We start from the raw sequence: 23,340 nt of genomic DNA, 5'->3' as shown, positions 1-23,340 counted from the left end.
CTTACTTGGAACATGGCAATATGCAACTGGACACGCTGCAGACTGGTCTTACAGGAGGAGATACTGGTTTCCAGTCTGCGCACCAAGTCGTGCTTCTTCCAGGCTGTGTCGTAGGAGCTAGCTAACACTGTTGCCCTGTTCATGACCAGCTGGGAGAACTTTCCCACCTGGATGTTGTGCTCTACGGCTTTCTTGCATAGATCATCAACAGACACTTTGCTCTCAGCGCCAAAGTCCTTTGCCTCTACTTGAGCGATGATGTCTACACCCAGGGCACTGATAAAACTGCAAAGTGTGAGTCCGAGGGCCTGGTTTGGCAGTCCAATCAAAAGCTGCCTCACAAAGTCAGCTGTGAACGCCTTGATGGGCTTGGCCATTTGGTCTTCGCTGAAACAAGAGTTCCTGAAAAGGGTCTTCACATTGACCATCTGGACAGGTCCATTCACGGTATTCTGATCTTCCAGTGAACTTGATCCTAAAATAACAACGTTTTCTTAAAATATTTCATGTCATAAAGCAATAATTCCACTTATTTGTAATACTTGTGACCTTAGGAACAGATGATTAAATCTACTCCATCCTGACCCTTTCCAAAGTACAACAGAACTGAACTGACTGAACCGATAATTTGTCATTTGGAATATTACCTGACAATGTTTTAGAAAAGGTTCCGCAAAGCCTGAAGAACTCCTTAATTGTTTGCAGTCTTTTTAAAAAGAAAATCTCCTCTAGCACCTGCCGGTGGTTATCATCATCGAAAAAATTGACTTGGGTACTCCTGGCTTCCCTTATGATGTCAATCTTGCGCCATGCTATAGGAATTTCCATCTTGTTTAACTAGGTAAACAAAGGAAAACAAAGTACAACTCTCAATCCTGACACACAAAACAGTCACGTTCCAAAACTTCATTATTCATCAAACCAAGTCAATATTTACCTTTTCAACTAGTAAGCCAAAAGCAGTTTCAACTTGGGCAAACATGCCATCAAATGCTACCAAAAGCATTTGGCCAGCGGACATTTTTGGTGTTTCATCAACTGAGCCATTTCTTGGCTGGATTAATTCACCATACTGAGCATGAAGTATTCTAGAAGAAAGAAAGGGGAGTTAATCCTCAACAAGATTAAGAAATGTGGGAAATAAAAGTCACACCAAATCTCACATCACAGCTAGATACAAACACTAGAATGTCTTTTACGTGAAAAGAATCTCATAAAGAAATGGTAAGTAATGCTAATCACGACAGAATATCAGTGTTCAGAAGTCAGCATCAGCAACTGCTCATGTATGTAAGCTCACACTATGACAGTTTCAAAAAAACTATGTGAATAGTCAGACTTTACACAGAAATAATACAAGCCCTGAATGTGTAAGAAGCAGCAAGAAACAATTTTTTCTTTCAGCGTTCATATTTTAAAATTTATTTATCTGAAACTGTGCCTAATGGACTAAAAACGTAAGTTGAAACGTACCCGTTATAAGTATAGTATAAGTTCAAATGAGTACAGCTCGAAAGCTAATGGATTCTAATTACTTGCTTGTGATCAAGTCATACTAGCTTCTGAGCCTCATCAAAGTAAAGATGTTTTTAAAAGGCGTATGCATGAGCATTTGTAAATAATTACAACTGGGGATAGGGATAAAGCTCCGTGGTAGAGCACAAGACTCTTGGAATCCCTAGGTTTCCTCCCCTCCATCCTTCCCCTCCAAAATAGAAGTGAAAAAACAAGACGAGAGCTCGGGATATTTTTACTTGGCTTCCCTCTCTCTGTCCCAAGGAAAGACAGCACAGCTAACATTTACTTGCCTGGCAACATCGATATAATGAGCATGTGTTTCTTCCTCAAGTCCCATAGCTGCATTTCTTAAGTAGGCTTGCAGAGAGTCAACTAGAGTCTGCAGGGGGACGCCGTCAGTCGTCTGCTCAATCAGACTGTCCAGCTCCTGGAGCATACTTTCCAGAGTGTATTCCCCTTTCATTAAACATCTAAGGGCCTCTGGGAATATGATTTGCCGGAAATTTGAATTTAGTTCCTGTAATTAGCGAGAAAAATGTTTGAATGCTCCTGGAGTTTAGATTAAGTTTCACACTGAGAGATCGAACACCATGGATCCAGAACTCTGCAGCCCCAACCAAGTCACAGCTGCAACCCTCAGAGGGAGAGGAGTCAAACTGCTTTTTCTAAAGAGAAGAAATAATGAAAACCGAACTTAGAAGACGCTCAGGTCACCTGACAGTGCTCACCTGAAGTGAGGTATAGACTCCGTTGGCTAAATGAACTGCCTCAGAGGCCTCCATGGGGTTGGGGATGTCCAGGTCCTGCGGTACCAGGTGGCACTGCTTCAGCAGCTGGACCAGGCAGGTGACGTTGCCGCTCATACTGCAGAGCTCCTCCAGGAACCACGCCCCGTCCCGGGAAGTGAGGTCCACCAGCTGCTCCCCAGCACTCGAAGCTGCGCCTTCCATCATCAGGTTCCGCCTAGACGTGATGGAGAATTGCACAATGGAACTGACTTAGCTCAACTCGCACACAGAAGGGGACACCTCAAAATCTCAACAGCAACAGAGCAGCCGTAATGCTGGGCAAAACCAGTGCAAGTAAAAGATGCCTTCCTTCAGTTTGAGAGTCAACGAAAGAAATCTCAATACACATCGCTGTTTTCAAGAAAAGAAAATGGTCTCGATGTTCTGAGACAGTCACTCACCTTGTCAGGGTACAAAGGGCAGAAATAATAACACTTGCAAGACTCAAAGACCCTTCTTCTCCATTCTCATGAAGGAAGACATTGATGCAGCGTTCAATTTCTTGGAGTTGATCCTCACAAACGGGCACAGTGACGGCCTCCTGCTTCAGGCGCTCCACCTGGCGGATCAGCCTGCTATTGATGTCAGCCGCGTACCGCTGCAGGGTCATCTCTGTGGCCGTGATGAACTGACACACCGTAGGCGGGGGCTGCGGAGTGTACTGCATTTCATACCTGGAGAAGCACAAGACATGGGTTACTAACACTCCCTGCCATGACATGAAGTCACGTCTTCATACAAACTTCTCACACAAATCTGAAGAAAAGAGAATCATTTACAGTAAAACCACGAGGAGTCAATTTACCTATAAACTTTTTTTTTTAAAGATAAGGGTTTTCCTATAGACCCATTTATTTGTATGTATGGCCTTTTGGGATACACCCAGCAATCCAAAGGAGTTACTCCTGGCTCTGTGCTCAGGGGACCATATACGATGCTAGAGGATCGAGCCCAGGTCATCCATGTACAGGCCAAGTGCCCAATTCTCTCATCACCCCAGCCCTCCAATATACTGTCTTACAACAAAACACGATACCCTCTCTTCTTAAATATTTAAGACAAAGTGCCTCTATTCAAATTCCATCTACCAACCAAGTAGGCAGAAGAAAAAAATACACAGAAACCAGAGAGACAGGTTCGTGGGCAGTGTACTTGCTTTGCATGCTGCTGACACCCTTCAAGGTCCTTCAAAGGCCACCAGGAGTGATTTCTGAGTGCAGAACTAGGACTAGCACCAAACACCATCAGGTGTGGCCCAAAATCCTCAATAAAAATCACTATTATAGAGTCGTAGACCAGTTCGCTGCCAAACCCCACGATAAAGGATATTGAACGCTGTGGCCTTACTTCCTGTACAGTTCCTGACAGCGCTCCACCGTGGTGTTACAGATGAGCTCTTCCATCCAGGCCTTCCACTGTTCGATGCGGTGCTTCTGGAATATGGCCTTGGGGTACTGCAGGGCGACGGTTGCGTAGTGGTGCAGCTGCTCCAGGCAGCCCCGGAGCACGGAGCGCCGCTGTTGCAGAAAAGTGCCAACCTCCCCCTCGAGTTGCTCGCACTGGCTGATCAAATTGGCCTGGCCCGCATTTTGCAGAAACACTGTTGCTGGGACATAGCTTGGAGGACCTTTTGGCAAACAAAACAAATGAAAAATGAAACCCCCAAACAATCAGAGACCAGGAGGCCATTTCAGACCAGCAGTCCTAGGAAAGGAGCCCCGCGTGGAACCCCGCACTCGCAAATCCCCAGCCACGAAACGCACACGTGTTCAAAGCCAGCCAGAGCTCACCAAGGTCCATCTGTGTGCTGATCTCCTGGAGCAGACTTGCCAGTTGTGTGGCTTCTAAGTTATTGAACGCAGCCTGGTAATGAGTGATCCACTGCTCGAACTCATTCAGCTTCACCTGGATGGCTTCCTGAACAGCCCTCTGCTGGGTCTGCAGCTGTGTGTGCTCGGAATACCTAGGTAAGGGGAGGGACAAGGGCAAGTGGAGACATTCTAAATTAATGTTTCTTCATATTCCCGATTTTACTCATGACTGGGACTCCCTGCTGAGCACCTGTCAATTATGAGGGCACGATTACTTAACTACACTCAAGATTTTGTTTACTGATACCAAGAATTTTTTAGGAATCAAACCCAGCGCCTCCCACATGCTCTAGAATTGAGTAACATGGCCAGTCCTTATAAACATAATCACCTAAACAAAACTCTACCCTATCTGCCAAGGTTTTAAATAATATGAAAGTAAAAGTTTGGTGCCTGCTGGCTGATTATATTTTCATAACGTCAAGCAGCATCTTCTTGGCACTTACATGTTCAACCTATTTTTATTGAGCATATACTCAATGAAAGGTCATTTAATTCATTGGTGGAGAGGAACGACGCTTTTTGGGCCACACCTGGCGATGCTATGCTCATGGGGTTACTCCCGGCATTGCGCTCAAGGATCACTCCTGGTGGGGGTTGGGGACCATATTGGGTACCAGGAATTGAACCTAGTCAACCGGTACAAGGCAAGGGTCACTCACTACACTATCATTCTGGCCCAAGGTCCTATTTACATTACAAAACCCTTGTATTTAATGAAATGCTTTAAACCCTCATTAAAAGTAGATGAAATAGGATCAAAACACAGTATAAGATGTTTGCCTTCCACGTGGTCAACCCTGTTAGGTCCCCGGGACCTCATATGGTCTCCTGAACACGGCTAAGAGTGATCCCTGAGCACTTAGCCAGGAGTAATCCCTAAGCATCAATGGGAGTGCCCCAATGCCCCCACTCCACAAAGAAAAGTAGATTAAACAATGGCCACTGTATCACTAAGTGTTTAGATACAAAGTATAGAGTAAGGCAAAAGCCAGATTTTCTGATTCCAAGTTCAGTACTCTACTATGTTCTCTTTATCTACTTTAGGTACTAACTCAAACATTTAAATTATATATAATTAACTAAAATTTTTTTAAGTTTTCTCTTTTGTATTTTGAGGTCATACCCAGTGTGTCTTAAGGGAACACGTGTTGACAATAACTATACATGTGATCTCACACAAGCAAGGCAAGTGCACTAGCCTAAGTCAGAGCCAGCCAAGCTCTTCTGAACAGTATTTTGAAGCCACAGTCTTCTCGAGAGGTTCAGGCTATGTGCATGGCTGCAAGAGTCCCAAGGGACACCACTGACATAAATACAAAAATTCTGCTACATGCCATCTATCTAGAGAGGAGTGCCACTGCCACCACGTCGACTCTGGAGAAGAGCACTGCATCCCTGTCACCTCTAGAGAGACGCGCCCATACTGTCCCAAACCTGTGCTGCAGAGTATGAGAAGGATGATCCACTCCTTCAGCTCCCTCGAGAAACTCAATTTCTTCCAGCAGCTTGCCCTGCAGTTTTTCCACCTCAGTGAGCTGCTCCTGTAAGCTCAGGTATTCGTCTAAGCTGCTGTCCAGCTTGGGGAGCACAACCAGCATCTCATCTCTGTTCTTAAACCAGTTCACCTATAACAAGAGGCACAGGAATATTCGGATAGGCCCAGCTGTCAGCTATAAGGGTACCTGTCAGAAGAACTGTGTAAGGACATTATTCAAAGTTATTCGAATCTTAACAGAACCCTGCATCGCCCACAAGTCACAGGGGAAACTAAGGCACTCAAGCTCAGAGCCATAAACTGAGAAACTCCCAGGCCATCCAGCCACATCAGCACCACAGGTGACTGGGATGTTAAAATCACAACGCAAGTCAATTATACACAAATTTCAATCTACTTCAAGTATGAATTTCTTGGATCATTGGCTACCCTGATAGTATGAAAGCAGAGCTAGGGAAATCACAGGCCACTCCCAACAGTCAAGTCAGGCATCCAACACAAGACCGGCAGATGCAATCGAGACCAGTAAGCTCAGGAACCACTAGGAACGAACATTCTGGCAGCACCCAGGGATGCTCAGGAAGCCACATCAGTGCTGGGGGTCCACGGGCGCGCATCTCTGTATTCTCTTCCCAACCCTTTCACTGTCATCCTGACGACTGAGTTTAACAGCAAATTCTTAGGAAAGCAGCTCTACAGAGCATTTTCGTAGCCCCACCCACTCTTGCAAACAGTGATTCCAAGGTCATGGTGTGTTGTGCTCACCTTGATCTCTGCTACTCTGGAAGAGAAGAGGCTGCGGGTGATCTCCCGTTCCATCTCTCTCTTGCTCTGCTTGCTCTCGGCCTGCTGGCCACCGCCCCCGTAGACAGCACCAGCGAAGCCAGCCTCACCCCCAGCTGTCCAATCCACCAGAGGGTCATACACAAAGGCCTCCAGCAGCGTCAGCAAGGTCTCTCGGCCACGCCGCATGATGTGCAGAACCTGTTTTCAGAAGAGTGGGAACTTTTGCTAAAGCTTTAAAGAAATTTTTATTTGCTACCAATTTTCTTACTAAAGTGCTGGTTTTCTATCCACCAGGCTTGTAACCCTAATAGGTCCACAAGAGGTGCAGGGAAATAGCATACCTGCTCACACGAAAGTCGAAAAACGCCTTCGACCCCGGTCACACCCAGCGCTGTTTCGATGTTCTGTGTCATTCGAAAAGGTACTTTCTCGGGAACTCTCAGGCTTTTACCTTGAAAAGACAGAGCAATATGATTTTGGCCTTTCATCAAATCGCATGTGGCCATCCCGCCTCATGGCCCCTACACCCGCCACTGTAAAGTCCACTTTGACTTTACCTTTTTCAAAGCAAACATTGTAATCGATGTGCACGACCTCTCCAGTTGTCATATCTATGAGAACATTGTCCAGATGTCTGTCGCCAAGGCCAATTATATACCCAACCATAGACATGACTGCAGTTGATCTGGCGTAAGACTGAAGGAGGGTAAGGGAACACACAAATTAACTGCAGTTAGCAAACTGTCCTCTAAAGGAACCTGCGGCAACATGTGTGATCCTTTTCACTCTAACTGAGGACGGCAGTGATAGGTGTGCTTGGGCTGCACCTAATGGTGCTCTGGGGCTCCAAGCGGTGCTTGGGGACCATGCAGTGGCAGGGCCACATCAACCACAGAGAAAGTGAGTATCTCACCCCAGCCCCACTCAAGGCCACAGTTTCTGCACTGAACAGCCACACAAACACGACGGTCCTCTTTGGGCTGCTTCGTGACGGGCAGAATACTAGACTTATAAGAGAGACAGCTCACTGGGCTGAGCTCAGGTGCTACATGCACAATCCCCAGCACTGCATGGACCCTTGGGAACCAGCTTGCGCGATCCCCAAGGTCAGGGCCGGGAGTCAGTGCCCAGTACCACCAGGGGAAGCCCTTGAACAAACAGAACCTGGAAGCCTATGCCCGAGCTTCCCCAGGTTTTCTCTAGCCAAAGCTTTTAGTCTCTTTTTCTATTCCATCTAGAATTCCTCCTACACTGCCTTATAAAAATCAGTGTAAGAACCAAACACCTGAAGATTGTGAGTAGACAGGGAGAGAAGAAAAGTGACAAGCAAGAGAGACAAATGAGCAGGCAGGGAATAGCCCAGCCCCAGCCCCTCGCGCATACCTGTGTGACTCGCCACCACTCGTCAGGCGTGGTGCACGACGACCAGAGCTCCTTAGCCAGCAGGTTCGGGGGCGTGGCCTCCATCAGCTCCTCGAGAACTGCCTTCATGACATGAAGAGGCCAATCTCGCCGAGACACATCTAGACTGAGTCCAACGGCTTTCAGAGCAGGGCCAATTTTACTGTAATAAAGTTCACTTGGCCGGGGTACAATTCCAGGATTCTGAGGAGTTTGGTAGGAATCTTGGGCCTTTAAAAATATTTTTCAAAGATAAGATTTTATTTAAATGAAGATGATTACTTTTCCTGCAAAGTACTGCAATTGATATTCTCGGTGGTATCATCCACCTACCTGCCTGCCAGCTAAATTCCAAGCATCAGTCAACTCTCCTGCACTACCCAGCTAGCTTCTAATTGCACAGCTTTCTAGTAGGTAACACTACTGTACCAAAAAGCTGGTCTAATGTCACACCTTCTTCAAGTTCAACTCAAATTCAATGGCCAAGCTCTTCTTTGTCACGTATAACTCAGTTTAAAATTCCCACAATTCCTTCTCTGAATAATTCTTTCTTGTATGATGATTTAAACATGCGTATAAAATAAAAGATATTACGAACACATTGCACAACAATTGAGATAACTATTTCTTTACTCCCATCTCTAATATGCTCTTCAGTAATCGCTCACAGTTCTCCTAACACCTACGTCTCAAACGTGGCTCCTCTGGGATTCTTGTCCTTTCCACCACGTATTCTTTTCTTTCTTTCTTTCTTTCTTTCTTTCTTTCTTTCTTTTTTTTTCTTTATTGGGTCACACCCAGAGATGCTCTGGGGTTCCTCCTGGCTCTGCACTGAGATATTACTCCTGGCAGTGCTTGAGGGACCATATCGCATGCTGGGAATAGAACCCAGGTTGGGGGCGTGCAAGGCAAATGCCCTCCTCACTGTACTATCTCTCCAGCCCCATCCCCATGAATCCTAATTAGAATCATGTCCTTCGGGTTACATGTAAGACCCTAATAAATTATACAACGTTGTAATTTATCTTTAATCAGCAGTACTCAGTTCTGTTTCTGGCATACACAAGGTACTTCTAGAAGAAATGATGTTGAACTTAAATTCCTACCTGAATCAAAGTATAAATTTCACAGATCCAACATAGTAAGTCCTAGTGAAACTGTAAATTTTAAGTTTTTCTCACAACTTTTTAAGAATCTGTTCAAAGCTGATTTACAAAATTTAGAAGACTCTTACTATTAAGCCAACAAAAAATATTAAAGATGTAAAATGTCAAGTTATTAAGTAATTAGTACCCCAAATTCTTCATTCATCGAGAGTAAGACGAACCCAAAGTCAGCATTTCTGCATCTTCAACATTTTATCTGAAATGTACTCTTAAACAGGCCTCCTCTCTTTTCTTTCTTTAACCCTTTTAACTGTGTAAATCTGCTGGAGCATGGCTAAGCCTATGTCAACATAACAGCACAGGCTAACATACACATACTAACGCATAAACCTCCAAATAAAAGCACATCTGTATTTGAACTTTAATTAACCTTCTGTGCTTGTAAGGCAGCTTCCCGTTGTTGCCATCGCTTGTAAAGACCAAATAAGGGTGTGGCTCCATCAACCCACTGAATTAATCCTGATCGTGTTCCAAGCGGAGTCACAGAATAGTGTCGAGCATGGAAACGGGGTGTTTCCTGGCGATTGATAGTAGCAAACATGGTGTTCACAATTGACAGGAACTGCATTATTCTCTCATCTAGATGTAAATCCTCCAGTCCTATGGAAACATATTCAAAGTAGCTCAGAAGGGGACCAGATAAGGAAAAGTAAGAGAACAAACAGGGCTGGAGACATACCACTCTTATCCTTAACCAGCGAGAGCAGTCAAGAGCCAAGAGACACCAAGAACATTACGGGCCCGAAAGATAACTCCCCAGGTTCAATCCCCAGCCTGGCCTGATTCCAAGCCCATGGAGAGCAACTGCACCACTGACTACAGCCCCCCCAAAGAGAGTATCAGAAAACATTCTATTCGGATATAAAATATCACTAGCTTTACTGGCCACAATTCACAAAATTTCGGTGGGGAACGGAAAACCTTAACAAACGGTTTTCCAGTCACTTCCATTAAGAATCACCTACAGAGGGCCAGAAGGACAGTGTGGGGTTGAGGTGCACGCCTAGCATGCTTTCTGACTCCAGTGTATCCTCATACCACATGGGTGCAGCCTGGAGGCTCCAGAGACCAATGGGTAACCCAAGTGATCTCTAACACCATGAAATTCAAGCAGCACATCTGTGGACCCTTCCACTGACTAACCTGGGCTGGCTGGCCAAGAATTGCTGGGAATGTCCCCCAGGCCTCCTGAGTGCCATACGGGCAGCCCAAGAAGTTACAAAGTAGACTGGAGTATGTGCTTTGTACATAAGGAACCCTGGATTCCATCCTGGCAATGCAAGGTACTCAGAACAATGCTGGGGGCAAGCAAGACAGTCCCCCAAACAAGACAGTGACAGGAGAAAAGAATCCCGTAAGGGGGAGGCAGGGGAGAAGGTTCCAAGGGTGGGAGTGCAGGCTTTACACCCGCAACTCAGAACAGGTCTGAGAGCGAGGAGGCCCTTTCAGCACCTCCAGGAGTGGTTCTGAGCAACGTGCTCACCCCCAACACTCACCCCTGCCCAGCCCCAAAAGGACCACACACTGCCCAGCCTGTGTGGTGTTCTGCATTTCTCGCTTGGCATTGCCCCACACTGCCTCGAGGAATTCCAGAACCGCTGTTCCCTCCAGGTCGGGGAACAGAGCAAAGGGAAGGAGCGGGGGAAGGGAGGCCACACAGAACTCAGGCCAGCCGTCACTGGCGGCAGGGCGACAGCCCAGGAGTCACTCAGCAGCCCCGGGGCCTCCTCTCAGGTCATACCTTTGAAAAGGTAAGGATAGCTCTTCCCGTCAGAGCCCAGGAAGAGCAGCTTCTTGGGCTTGGTTTTGGTAGGCAGGATGGTGATGGTTCCGCCCACACTGTGGATGGTGACAGTGTCCCGAGCGGACACTTCTCCAGGGAGGGCGATCTCCGTGTTGGTCATGGCAGCCAGCCATGGGCTGATTTCCTCGAGGCGCAGGATGTAGCTTGCGCGCTTCTGCGCTCTCTGCTGCAAACTCAGCATTATCTGTATTTATGGAGAAAGAGTAAGCCAGCCACTTTCTTCCACATTCCATCTGACAGAAACGTGAAATGGCAATAAAAATGCCCCGCTAGCCCCCGTCCCATATTTGGACTGCTGGTCTTTCCGGCCCATGAAACAATGCTGCTGACAGGCCCTCCGAGATTCCTACTGTGTTCGCACTCCCTCTCCTCTGACAACACAAGCAAGGGGATCCCAGTACACCGAAGAAAAGCACCCCCCCATTCCAAAATAGGGCTAGGAGCAAACCCTTTCCCCACTGCTGAGCAAAACAATGCCAACACAAATCAGTCCCTGAAACGGGCAAAAGGACACAGCCAGCTACTGCCTAACGACCTAAAGTCTGAAAAACAAGAAAATCCACAACCCATCCTAAGAATCAACCTCTGCAGGAAGCTGATTTTACATAAAGTTATCTACTTATAGGTAACTCAACAAATTTAATCCACAGCTAATTCTGATCATGAAAGGGCAAACTTAACTAGAAACTTCACTCCAAAGAGGCACTGACAAGGAGGGAGGGAGGGACACTGCACTGTAGCACTGTCCTCCCATTACTCATCGATTTGTCGAGTGGGGACCAGTAACATCTCCATTGTGAGACTTGTTGTTACTATTCTGGGCATATCAAACACACCACGGGGAGCTTGCCAGGCTCTGCCATGCAGGCGGGATACTCTCGGTAGTTTCCTCTCCGAGAGGGACGAAAGAACCAAACGCCCTATCCATTGTGCTATCGCTCTGGCCACAAATTAAATAAAGCCAAAATATTTTTAAAAGCCACCCCAAAAAACAAACACGAATCACCATAAAACTTCCCCTCTATGCCTTAATTTACACACACTTCAAAACATATTTTTCCTTTCTCTTCCTGTGACTTACTGAGCAGAACAAACAAAATGGCAACAAACCAAGAACACCAAGGTGCGCTGAAGAGTCTTCCCTCTCCAATGTCTCAGCTGCTGCTTCCACTCTTTTACTCACAGCAGCATGTGCTTGCTACAGTCACGTGTAATACTTACACGGGACTCTTTCAATAGTTCTCTCCTTACACAATTAGGAATAATAACCTTATGGGTCAGACAAAGAAAAGCCAAGAAAAAACTACAGACTTCCACAAAATCATATTATTGCTGCAACAGATAAATATAAAGGGACCAAAGTACAGAAGGTAAAGATACTCCTATATTTCAATAAACTAATCTCCTGAAATAGCCAATGAGGAACTGATGTCAAGCCCATCAAAAATGTGTAATTTTTTCTTACTTTTAAAAATGCTTTGGTTTTGAGACTATACGCAACAGTGCACAGGACTTCCTCCTGGCTCTGCACTTAGGAATTGCTCCTGGAAGGTACAGTGGACCACATGGAATGCCGGGGATCAAACGCAGGTTGGCGCCATACAAGTCAAATGCCCTCCCCTCTGGACTATGGCTCTGGCCCCTGTCTTGTTATCATTATTGTTGTTATTGTTTTAATAATAAATACTACCCACAGGGGAGAAAAAAAATCTATAGGCCCAAGTTTAAATGTCTTCAATCTTTTTTGTTTGGGGGCCACACTCAGTGACGCTCAGAGGTCACCCCTGGTTCTGCACTCAGGAATTACTTCTAGCAGTACTAGAACATATGGGGTGCCGGGAATCGAACACAAATCAGTTGCAGCAAGGCAAATGCCCAACCCCAAATGTCTTAAATCTTTAATAAGAAGAATACAGCAAGTAACTGCTGTCTAGCTAAAGGCCCAGGTACCTTCCCTGGTTCATCTAACGTGAGCCTTCCCAAGTTAAAGGCTGGGGCTCCCACCAGCACGACTCTCTTCACCTATCTCTACAATCCTTCCAAACAACTGGATAGAGGCTGGCTTCCAACATCTCAGGTTCACCTGCAAGGGCAGTCCCCTTACTTCTATTTAGAGTTTGAAAGGGAAGCTCCCATTTTATTAGCATCCATGACATTATCCTGTACCTCTTTAAATGGAATCCAGCTGCTTCCAGGCTTGGCGGGGTTGGATGGTGTCTTCAGTTTCTCCAGGGCAGTTTCTATGGCATCACCATAGTTATCCTGAAACCACTTTTCATGAGGTGTCTCTGCAGGTGCCACGGTGATGCTCCTCACATGCTCCAAAGCAAACACAATGGGCTTCATCAAAGCTGTATGCTTCTCCCGCATAATTGCAATTTTCTCTTCTCTGACCAGGAAGACACGGTTTTAGACAAACATCGAACAATTGAAACGTACCAAGTGAATAATATCAAAGAGTATTTAAAAATTAAGAAATATTTTTGCAGTTTTGACTAAGAGAACACAATTTTAAAGAAAAAATCCCTAACATAAAGGGGGCTCACTTCAATGAATGGTGTGGACGCACAACGAAGGTGGACTCCTACTGTAGCACATATGCAAAAATAAACACAAAATGGAAGAAAAAAATCAAAACTCTTTTTTTTTTCTGCTGTCACACACAGCTTGCTTTACCTTTTTTTTTCCCCCCTTTTTGGGTCACACCTGGTGATGCTCAGGGATTACTTCTGGTTCTGCGCTCAGAAATTACTCCTGGTGGTGTTTGGGGGACCCTATGGGATACTGGGAATTGAATCTGCTTTAGCCGCATGCAAGGCAAACGCCCTACCTGCTGTTCTATTGCTCCAGCCAGCCCCAACAAGGCTTACATTTTTCCTTTTTTTTTGGGGGGGGGGAGGGGTGGCGCTGCTCAAGGCTTATTCCAGGCTCTGCGTTCAGGAATTACTCCTGGCAGGGCTCACTGGGATAAAACCAAGGTCGGCCCTACGCAAGGGAAGCACTCTACCTGCTGTACTGTTGATCCAGCCCTTCACTTTACTTTTAGAACCACACCTGGCAGTGCTCAGGGGACCATGCAGTAAAAAGGGATCAAAGCCTGCTACATGCATAACACAGAGAAGCCCATGACGTTAAACTCAGGGCTAGAGACTGAGCTCAGTAGCAGAACACTAGCCTTGCTGTGTTGGTGTGAAGCCAATGCCCAAAACTACAAAAATAAACTGGTCAATTAAATAAACGAAGGGAGAAAACTGTCTAACAAGTCCAATATAGAAAAAAATTTGGCTATGCTAAAATGAAAAACTCCCATCCTTCGGGAAGTGGAGAGCGGTCACACTAGCACAACGCCAAGAGCATACTGAACACAGCTGCAAAGCACGTCTAGACGCCAAGGCTGTATTACGCATAGGCTACATTAAAAAGCAAGACGTGGACGGAGACTTCTGCGTGAGAGCATGGGAGAGCATACTTGCGTAAGGTGTTGTTGTTCTGGACTCTCTTCACCTCATCCTCCAGCTGCTGGATTCGTCTCAGTACATACATGTGCTGCTGTAAGAGCACTCCCAGCCACAGCTCATCCCAGAGGACCGTGACCCTGCGCAGCTCGGCCACCAGCATCTGCACCTGCATACAAATACCCGAAGATGCCCAGCTACACCCCTGCACGCTCCAGAGTCGCTGGTGAGCATGTGCAACATCTGTTCAGAATACAATCAGATAAGTCTGATTCGTGATTATCAATTTGCTTATCAATACTAAGATGTCGCCTCCCCCAGATGGAACCCCGGTGACCAGAAGCCTCTACAAACACAGCTCGAGTATGCGGGAACGAGGACTTTTTCTCAAATCTGCCGGACTACAGCTCCCAGGTAGCCTCTGATTCCGGAAGTCACGCCCACAGCCCGCCCCCCAGCGCCATCTTTGAAGCATTCAGCCTAAGAGAAGGACCACATGGAGGGTGCGGGAACCACAGATCCCGGAGGGGGAAAAAAAAAAAAACAGGTTCCAAAAAGAGCCGAGATCACCAGCAAGTTCCAGAAGGGGTAGGTGCCGCATCCCGCCTCCCCCAGATGGAACCCCGGTGAACCAGAAGCCTCTACAAACACAGCTCGAGTATGCGGGAACGAGGACTTTTTCTCAAATCTGACGGACTACAGCTCCCAGGTAACCTCTGATTCTGGAAGTCACGCCCACAGCCCACCCCCCAGCGCCATCTTTGAAGCATTCAGCCTAAGAGAAGGACCACATGGAGGGTGCGGGAACCACAGATCCCGGAGGGGAAAAAAAAAAAAAAAAACAGGTTCCAAAAAGAGCCGAGATCACCAGCAAGTTCCAGAAGGGGTAGGTGCCGCATCCCGCCTCCCCCAGATGGAACCCCGGTGACCAGAAGCCTCTACAAACACAGCTCGAGTATGCGGGAATGAGGACTTTTTCTCAAAACCGATATGCAGCCGCGCGACATCTCTCTATGTACAAAGTGATCAATGAGAAGTAAACCACCCAATCTTTCTCCCTGAAAATCAGAGTTAAGTTTGGAGCACGGCCACAGCCCCAGAAACACAAGGACTTAATGCAGAACACAGCAGCTTAGAGCAGAAGAGTGAACGGACGATGCGTTAATCCAGGCCATCATTTCTGCCCAGAGGGGAAAGGGTGTTGCCCCATTCGCCCTCTCTTCTCTGGAAAGAAGGATGGCGGCCGCATGGGAGCCTTGTGGACAGCAGGTATGAACCGGGGGTGTGGGGGCGACTAAAACCTCATGGGAAGGCGGGCGTTCCGGTCCGTCCTTCACGCCCTACCGAGGTCACCAGTTGCCCCCCACGAGCGGCTCTCCAGCATGGCCACAGCCCCAGAAGCACAAGGACTTAATGCAGAACCCAGCAGCTTGGAGCAGAAAAGTGAAAGGACTATGCGTTGATCCAGGCCATCAAGTCTGCCGGAGGGGAAAGGGTGTTGCCGCATTCGCCCTCTCCTCTCTGGAAAGAAAGATGGCGGCCACATGGGAGCCTTGTGGACAGCAGGTATGAGCCGCGAGTGTGGGGGCGACTAAAACCTCATGGGAAGGGGGGCATTTCGGTCCGCCCTTCACGCCCTACCGAGGCCACCAGTTGCCCCCACGAGCGGCTCTCCAGCACGGCCACGACTCCAGAACACAGAAACCAATTTCTTAACTATCTGACTTTCAGTAGAAATACTTCCAGGGTCAATAGGTAAAATAGCAGAAATCCCAAACCAACATTTAATTCTTGAACCCAGCTGTAGAAAGCAAATCACTTCACAATGCTTTTTCAGCATGTCTGATTTGGGGGGGGGGGGGGGGGTAAACTCTAAATAATAGTGGTGAATCTTTTATTAAAACAATGAATCTAATCAAAGCAGATAGAGTGTTAACTAGAATTCATCTGCCTCACAGGGACGGGGAGGGGTGGGGGGTGGGGTTTTATTGGGGTTCTTCATGGTAAAAAATAAGTATTGGTAAAGGGAAATGTGTTTGATTTTTGCATGACTGAGACATAAACCTGAAAGCTTTGTAACCTTTCCCACAGTGATTCAATAAAAAAAAAAAAAAGTTTAAAAAAAAAATACTAAGATGTAAGACCGGTTTCATAACTCTACCAGCTTTGTTACTCAAACACCATTTCTATGACAGTTTCTGTGAGTTTTGCTTTTAGGTATTTTATTGGTGATTGTTCTTCTTTCTTTTCTCTGCTTTTTTTTTGGGGGGGGGGGAGGGGGGATGTCAGGGGAGGGATAATAAAGATTGGCCAAAAACCACCGCTGGGGTTTTCTACCTGTAAGACCATGGTGGGGTTCGCAGAGGAAAGCTTATCCACAATCTTGCTGTAGCAATCCTGCATCATGGCTTGATCTTCATTCAGGCCACTCTTGGGTTCGTCCTTATTGCTATCCTGAGAAGCAGGAGGACTTCCTCCCTCACATTCAGAAACAAGCAGTTCTTCTCCTTGAATATTGCCAAGTAAAGTTGGAATTGCCGAGGAAAATTTATTTACTATAATGAAACAGGAGGAGGATTACCTTGGCTGTTCCTTCCCACATCAGTAAGCCCCTGAACTTCATCGCACAGCTAATCTGCATCTGTGCACTGATGTGCAATAAGGTGGCAGTGGGCAAGGCTCCTGACAATCCAAGTCTGACCTCTGGCACCCCGATGGACCCCAGAGCCCCACCAGAGTGATTCCTGAGGGCAGACCCATGAGCAACACCCACCCCAAAATGAAACAAAAAATGACCAAAAAAAAAAATCTAAATATCCTACTCTTTGATGTTAAGAATTAATTTTCCATTATTATAAACTTCATGGAAGATAATAAACAATTTTCAACTAATAAAGTGTTCAGACTCCATCAGAGTTCAAAATTTGGCTTCAGGGGGCTGGAGTGATAGCACAGTGGGTAGGGTGTTTGCCTTGCACAGAGCCAGGAGTAACCCCTGTGCATCACCAGGTGTAACCTAAAAAGTAAATAAAAAAAAACAAACTTGGCTGCAGCCTTCACAAGCCAGTTCCCGTCAGCTCAGGGGACCGAGGAGAGCCAGTCACTTCCAGTCTGGACGGGGACCGGAGAACTTAACACCAAGAGTAGAGCATGAGTCGAGCATCAGGCCCAGGAATTGCTCCCTCAATTCAAAGTGATTTTACAACTAAGAAACGACAAGCCCAGGCTGGAGCAATAGCACAGCGAATAGGGCTTTGCCTTGCACATGGCTGATCTGGGTTCGATTTCCAGCATCCCATATGGCCCCCCGAGCACCACCAGGAATAATTCCTGAGTGCAAAGCCAGGAGTAACCCCCGTGCATCACCAGGTGTGATCCCAAAAGCAAAATAAATAAATAAATGGCTTTTCAAAAAACAAAAAAACCTACAAGCTCACAGGGCTGGAGCAACAGTACAGCCAATAGGGCATTTGCCTTGAATAGGGTCAACCTAGCTTCTATCCCCGATCCCTGGTACCCCATATGGTGCCCCGAGCTCACCAAGAGTGATTCCTGAGTGCAGAGCTAGGAGTAAGCCCTGAGCATGGTTGGGTCTGGTCATCCCCTCCCCGAGAGGATAAAAGTACAACTTTTATGTACTTAATCATTTATACTTAGCAGAAGGGTTTTTTATTTTTGAACATTTCCTACCTGAAGCCTGAGATTCAGTGCTAAGTGATATGGTCCCCACAATTGCCGGATACAGTATGAGATGGGGGGAATCCTGAGCCACACGGCAGAGAAGGTTACAAATACTTTGGCGCACATACACTTCTGGGTGGTTTAAGCGCGAGAAAAGTTGTGGAATAATACCTTTAGGATAAGAAAAACATATATTTCAAGTTAACAGAAAACAAAAAATAGTAACTCAAACTCAGTATTCAGCAGCATTTCTAAGGGTCTGAAAGTTTTCCCCATGATAATGATAATAACTGTAATAAAAGTAAAAATAAAGTATCTGATTTACAAGTCTGGTTGGAGTACAGAGCTGTTACCAACAAGCATGGCAACTCAAAGATGCCCTAAGAAAATATGCTTGCTCTGAATAACTACCAAAGAAGGCAACATCATTTGTATAGAGGGTGTGAAAAATTTTTACAACTTATTTTACCACTCCTGGCCTGAGTGATAGTACAGCAGGTACTTGCACAGAGCCAATCCGGGTTTTTAATCCAGCACCCCAGATGGGCCCCCACGTTCCATCAGGAATGATCCCTGAGTGTAGGCCAGGCATAAACCCTAAGTATCACAGGGTGTGACCCAAAAGCAAAGTCTTATTTTCCCCATTCTTAAAAATCTTTCTTTTCTGGGGGCTGGAGTGATAGTACAGTGGAGAGGGCGTTTGTCTGGCATGTGGCCGACCTGGATTCGCTCCCCGAGCACAGCCAGGAGTAATTCCTAAGAGAAAAGCCAGGAGTTACCCCTTGGGTGTGAGCACCAAACGAGAGAAGACAAAATAAAAGTACTTTTTTCAATGCAAAGACTCCCCGCCAGCCTTATGTTCTGCAAGATAGGAGGAAGTGCTACAAGAGCCCCGTACTACACATCAAGTTAGTGCTCTGGCTTCCCGCCAGACCCTGACCTCTCCAGGGGGCGGTGGGTGTGGTCTCCAGGCCCTGCTCTAGGCACTGCCTCAGCTCCCCAGCGTGCTTCACCAGCAGCCGCAGCAGCCTCAAGGTGGCCATCACAATCACATCGTCAGTGCTCTGCTCCACTCGGTGGCTCAAGTGCAGCCGCGGGTCATCCTCGTCTAAAGGAACCTAAGTGTGAAAGACGACAGGAAGGAAGCAATACTGTACAGAAAACTGTCCTCGGCTACCAGAAAAGCATTCTCCATGGAGCACTGCAACTTACCTGGCCGGCATTGAGTTTGAGGAAAGTAAAATAAGCACTGCAAGACAGTCTGTACAGGCTGAATATCCGATCCACGACCTTCCTCCAGACTTTAATGACTCCCTCGGTTGCAGTTTCATCAAGCTCGGAAAGCCACGGGCAGCTTGAGATTAACTGACGCCAGATAACATCCACCATGTCATCTTCTTCATTATCTTCACTCTCTGTTATCTGAAGCGTTATATCTTCATCCTGAAGAAAAATTGGGCCAAAATTGCATTTTCAAAAAAGATAACAAGACAAATGTATGTGACAGTCCTATCTTATGAAGACATGTTTCTCACTTCTGAACGCCTGAATTATTTCACATGTAGTGTTCCACATGCTAAATCAATGTCAATGTGTTTCTATGACAAATGAATGCACCAAATGAAGAAAAGGATATTAGCATTCAACAAAGATTAAGAACTGTGTTTCTGAAGAACAATAAATATGTAACAATCTGTTTGCAGGAAAGTCTTTTCAAAAGTTGAAGCCTAACCATACAGAGAAATCATCACAAAGCAGCTTCACCTCTTCAAAGGTCTACACACGTACCTAACACCAGCTCTGACAGACTGTGATGAATCAATCATTTAGCTGGCTAAATATAATCCAAGCTTTTAGAGTCTACAACTGAATACTCAACTGATTCAACTAACATTCTAGGACTGAAAAAATATCGAGAAGGGAGGGAGTAAATCATCCCCTCCACTGAGCACTGCCATTTGGGCCACTTGTGTTGCAACTATGACTGGATATTCCAATCACCAAAAAGCTTGCATTCTCCATCACCCCTCTCCCTCCACTCTCTCCCCACCCCTGCAACCACCCTCGATCCTTCTCACTCCCCCTCACACACTCTATCCAGAACATGTGAGGTATTCTTTTTCGTTTCACTGGGGAGTGAGGATAATGAAGGGGACCACCAGACAGTGCTTGAGGGGACCACAGGGCGTTGGGAACTGAACCACGTCTCTGGCATGCAAAGCACTCATTCAGCCCCTTGAGCTGTCAGGCCACTGCCAAATTGCTTTTAAAAACCCTAAAAACAGGTATAAGGACCTAATTTCTGATCAGAAAAGCAATTAAAACAGAAGCTTCATTTACATAAAACCAACTTCATCTTCTTTTATGTACTTTTTGTTGGTATATGGGCCACACCAAGCTGTGCTCAGGGATCACTCCAGGTTCAGTGCTCAGGGATCAGTCCTATAGGCTCAAGAAACCATACGTGATGTCAGAGATCAAGTCCAGGTTGACGGTGTGCAAACAAATGCCTTACCCGCTGTACTTTCTCTCTTTGGTCCCAACTTCATCATTTTTTAAAGAAGAGCTGAAGGAAAATGATTTCAGTGCTGAAGAAATTACATTTTTTTCCCTTTGGGTTTTGGGCCACACCTGGCAGTGCTCAGAAACCACTCCTGACAAGCTTGAGGGTCCATATGAGGTGCTGGGGATCTAATCTGGCTGGGTCAACTACCAGATATACTATCACTCAGGCCCAAGAAAGTACTTTTTTTGCTCAATAAATACAGCAACTCACTTTTCTTAGAACTCAGTTTTGATTTGAAACAAAAGCTTTAAAAGGCACATTTAACACTAAATCACGTAAATGCGATCAACCTCCTCAAAGACCAATGAACTGGAAAGGTGATTGTGACACTTATTTCCCAGAACATGAGACCACATCTTCCTTGCCTGAATCCCAGCTGGGCGACACACAGCCTGTCCAAGAATACCATAGATTCTCTCTCTCTCTTCTTCAGTTATAGTGTCTGGAAGCAGATTCTGCACTTCAGATTTTTCTCTAGGCAGCAGACGAACACCTTCTCCCTGGCTGTAAGAGTTAACAAGTCATCAGAACCTCAGCTATGAAAACTTTACTAGGTGAGAGAGACAGTCTACGTCTTTATTTTGCAATGCATTAAGTTACATATTTCGACATACCTTGCATTGTCAACCACCTTTCTGCCCCACCTATAAGCCCAACTAGCCAATGCTGCCCATGATTTCGCTACTTCGGGTGCCTGCACAGAAGAGAGGTGATACAACTGGCCCAAAATGAAGTCAGGTTCTCCAACTCCAATATGAACTGCCAGGATAGAAAAAAAATAATGAAAGAACTCAGCAATGTTAATGGATTATACTACTTCCATTAGACTTTAAAAACTTGGTTTTTTTAAATCAAAGAAATATTCTCTATGGCAATTATAGTTTTAAAAAGTTAAACACAAAGTTTAAACTGGTATCACTTACTGAAGCGTCACTTACCAACATGAAAAATATATATCTCTTATTAATATCAAGACTCTCCAGGATGGGGAGGTGACTTAATGGAAAGCTCATGCCTTACATGTTTAAGGCCCCGAGTTCTATCTCTGGCATCATTCCCGACCCTCAAGGAGGTGGGGGGACAACCACCAGAGCAATAGAACAAAAGGCAGGTGCTTGTCGTGCACACAGCCACCCACGCTTGATCTCCAGCACCTCCTATGGCCCCAAGGGCCCTATCAGGAGTGACCCATGAATATAGCTGAGCGTGCAGTCCCCCCCCCCCCCCCCCCCCGCCAAAAGAGAAACTGAAACAGAGACTCAAATTATAAGACCAATGTACATAATTAGTATCTCATGCTTTGCAGTAAAATAATCTACTTCAGCATAACATTATATTCCATTAAAAAAATAATAAAAACAAGACAATGGTTTCTACCACAGCAGGCCCAGCCCTGAAGGAAATGCCTAAAGTCCCCAAGAGCACCTTTGAGTGGGAAGGTGAGCCAGAGGGTCTGGGGGGCCAGTTGAGAGCTCAGACACCTGTGCTCCATTCCAGGAAACAGGCCAACTCTCAAAAGGCACTTTCTGTAGAAAGCCCAGCCATCACTACAGGGCAAATGGGTTCCGGCGAACGACAAGCCAATGAGCATACCTACCTGTGGACTCGCTCTCGATGCGAGGGTACTCTTCTTCCATCGTATTGACAGGTGGCAGTTCTAGTAAAGTGAGTATGTTTTTAGACAAAGTAGAAAGACCCGTGAAATTCTGCTGCTGCTGAGCTCTGTAAACGTGTTTCAACTGCCCTGAAATTTCTTTCCACTCTGCCTGGATCCACTTAGCAAGTGTCAGAATTGACTTGGCAACTGCATATTCAGCTTTGGCAGACTTGCAAAAAGATATGGCACAAGAACTCAGCATTTCCATTGCATGTGTTGACTGGCCTGGAAAAAAAATAACAACACACACACACACACAAAAAAAAAAAAATCAGCACTCAGAAGACTGATAAGCAAACAACTGATCAACAGTAAATTAATGAATGCTTGACAACACTTAAGAATGAAATAAAATATGCAATAATTTCTAAAACCATTTCTCCTAGTATACTGTTGCACTATAGCACTGTCCTCCTGTTGTTCATTGATTTGCTCAAGCGGGCCCAGTAACATCTCCATTGTGAGACTTGTTGTTACTGTTTTGGGCATATCAAATACGCCACAGGGAGCTTGCCAGGCTTTGCCGTGTGGGTGAGATACTCTCAGTAGCTTGCCGGGCTCTCCAAGAAGGACTGAGGAATCGAACTCGGGTCGGCCAGGCCGGTCACGTGCAAGGCAAACGCCCTACCGCTGTGCTATCGCTCCAGTCAACATTACTTCATTATAAAAGAAGTGATGTTAACTGGAGCGATAGCACAGCGGTGTTGGGAGGCTAATGAGAGACAGGACCTCAGGTAAGGTGCTTCCTTGCAGGTCCCAATTCCTGGGACCCACCAAGAGTGACCCGAGTGCAGAGCCAGGAATAAGCCTGAGCACCATGAGAGTAGCCCAAAAATCAAAAGAAAAAGAAAAAAGGCAATAAGCTGGGGTGGAAAGTTTAATGGATGGATCATATGCTTTACTTCCTGGAGTTCAACTCCCCAGCACTGTACGATGGATCCCCAAGTGCCACCAAGAGCAGCCTGTGAGCACTGCCAGGTATGGTTTGAAAACAAAAAGGAGATGAAAAAGTTGGAGCAATATGAGAGTGGGCAGGGCACTTCCTCACACTGGCGAGCCCAGGTTTGATTCCTGATACCTCATGGGGTACCGCAAGGGCTGCCTGCCAGGAGTGATACTCTGAAGACCCAGAAGTTCTGCCACTGGTGG

The 23,340-nt window shown here is 46.1% G+C and overlaps 1 protein-coding gene across 1 annotated transcript in view; it reads right to left on the bottom strand.

Moving 5' to 3' along the window:
• Positions 1-23,340, bottom strand: part of SMG1 (SMG1 nonsense mediated mRNA decay associated PI3K related kinase) — a 113,544-nt gene that overhangs the window by 16,306 nt on the left and 73,898 nt on the right. Inside the window, exons 31-54 of the mRNA XM_056138946.1 lie at positions 22,132-22,416; positions 21,149-21,293; positions 20,900-21,038; positions 19,181-19,411; positions 18,909-19,086; positions 17,978-18,139; positions 16,625-16,842; positions 14,302-14,456; positions 12,999-13,221; positions 10,770-11,016; positions 9,399-9,628; positions 7,845-8,093; positions 7,019-7,157; positions 6,803-6,912; positions 6,441-6,659; positions 5,615-5,805; positions 4,097-4,269; positions 3,654-3,933; positions 2,708-2,980; positions 2,247-2,481; positions 1,809-2,035; positions 938-1,088; positions 648-837; positions 6-475 (exon numbers count right to left, since the gene is read on the bottom strand). Of these exons, the coding sequence (XP_055994921.1) occupies positions 6-475; positions 648-837; positions 938-1,088; positions 1,809-2,035; positions 2,247-2,481; positions 2,708-2,980; positions 3,654-3,933; positions 4,097-4,269; positions 5,615-5,805; positions 6,441-6,659; positions 6,803-6,912; positions 7,019-7,157; positions 7,845-8,093; positions 9,399-9,628; positions 10,770-11,016; positions 12,999-13,221; positions 14,302-14,456; positions 16,625-16,842; positions 17,978-18,139; positions 18,909-19,086; positions 19,181-19,411; positions 20,900-21,038; positions 21,149-21,293; positions 22,132-22,416 (5,120 nt within the window). The remainder of the gene's footprint in view (positions 1-5; positions 476-647; positions 838-937; positions 1,089-1,808; positions 2,036-2,246; positions 2,482-2,707; positions 2,981-3,653; positions 3,934-4,096; positions 4,270-5,614; positions 5,806-6,440; positions 6,660-6,802; positions 6,913-7,018; positions 7,158-7,844; positions 8,094-9,398; positions 9,629-10,769; positions 11,017-12,998; positions 13,222-14,301; positions 14,457-16,624; positions 16,843-17,977; positions 18,140-18,908; positions 19,087-19,180; positions 19,412-20,899; positions 21,039-21,148; positions 21,294-22,131; positions 22,417-23,340) is intronic.

This window comes from Sorex fumeus, unplaced genomic scaffold (assembly GCF_029834395.1).
Source record: "Sorex fumeus unplaced genomic scaffold, SorFum_2.1 ptg000130l, whole genome shotgun sequence".
Taxonomy (NCBI): Eukaryota; Metazoa; Chordata; class Mammalia; order Eulipotyphla; family Soricidae; genus Sorex; species Sorex fumeus.
Note: the sequence above shows the minus strand (reverse complement) of the source record. Positions and strands in the feature narration are given on the sequence as shown.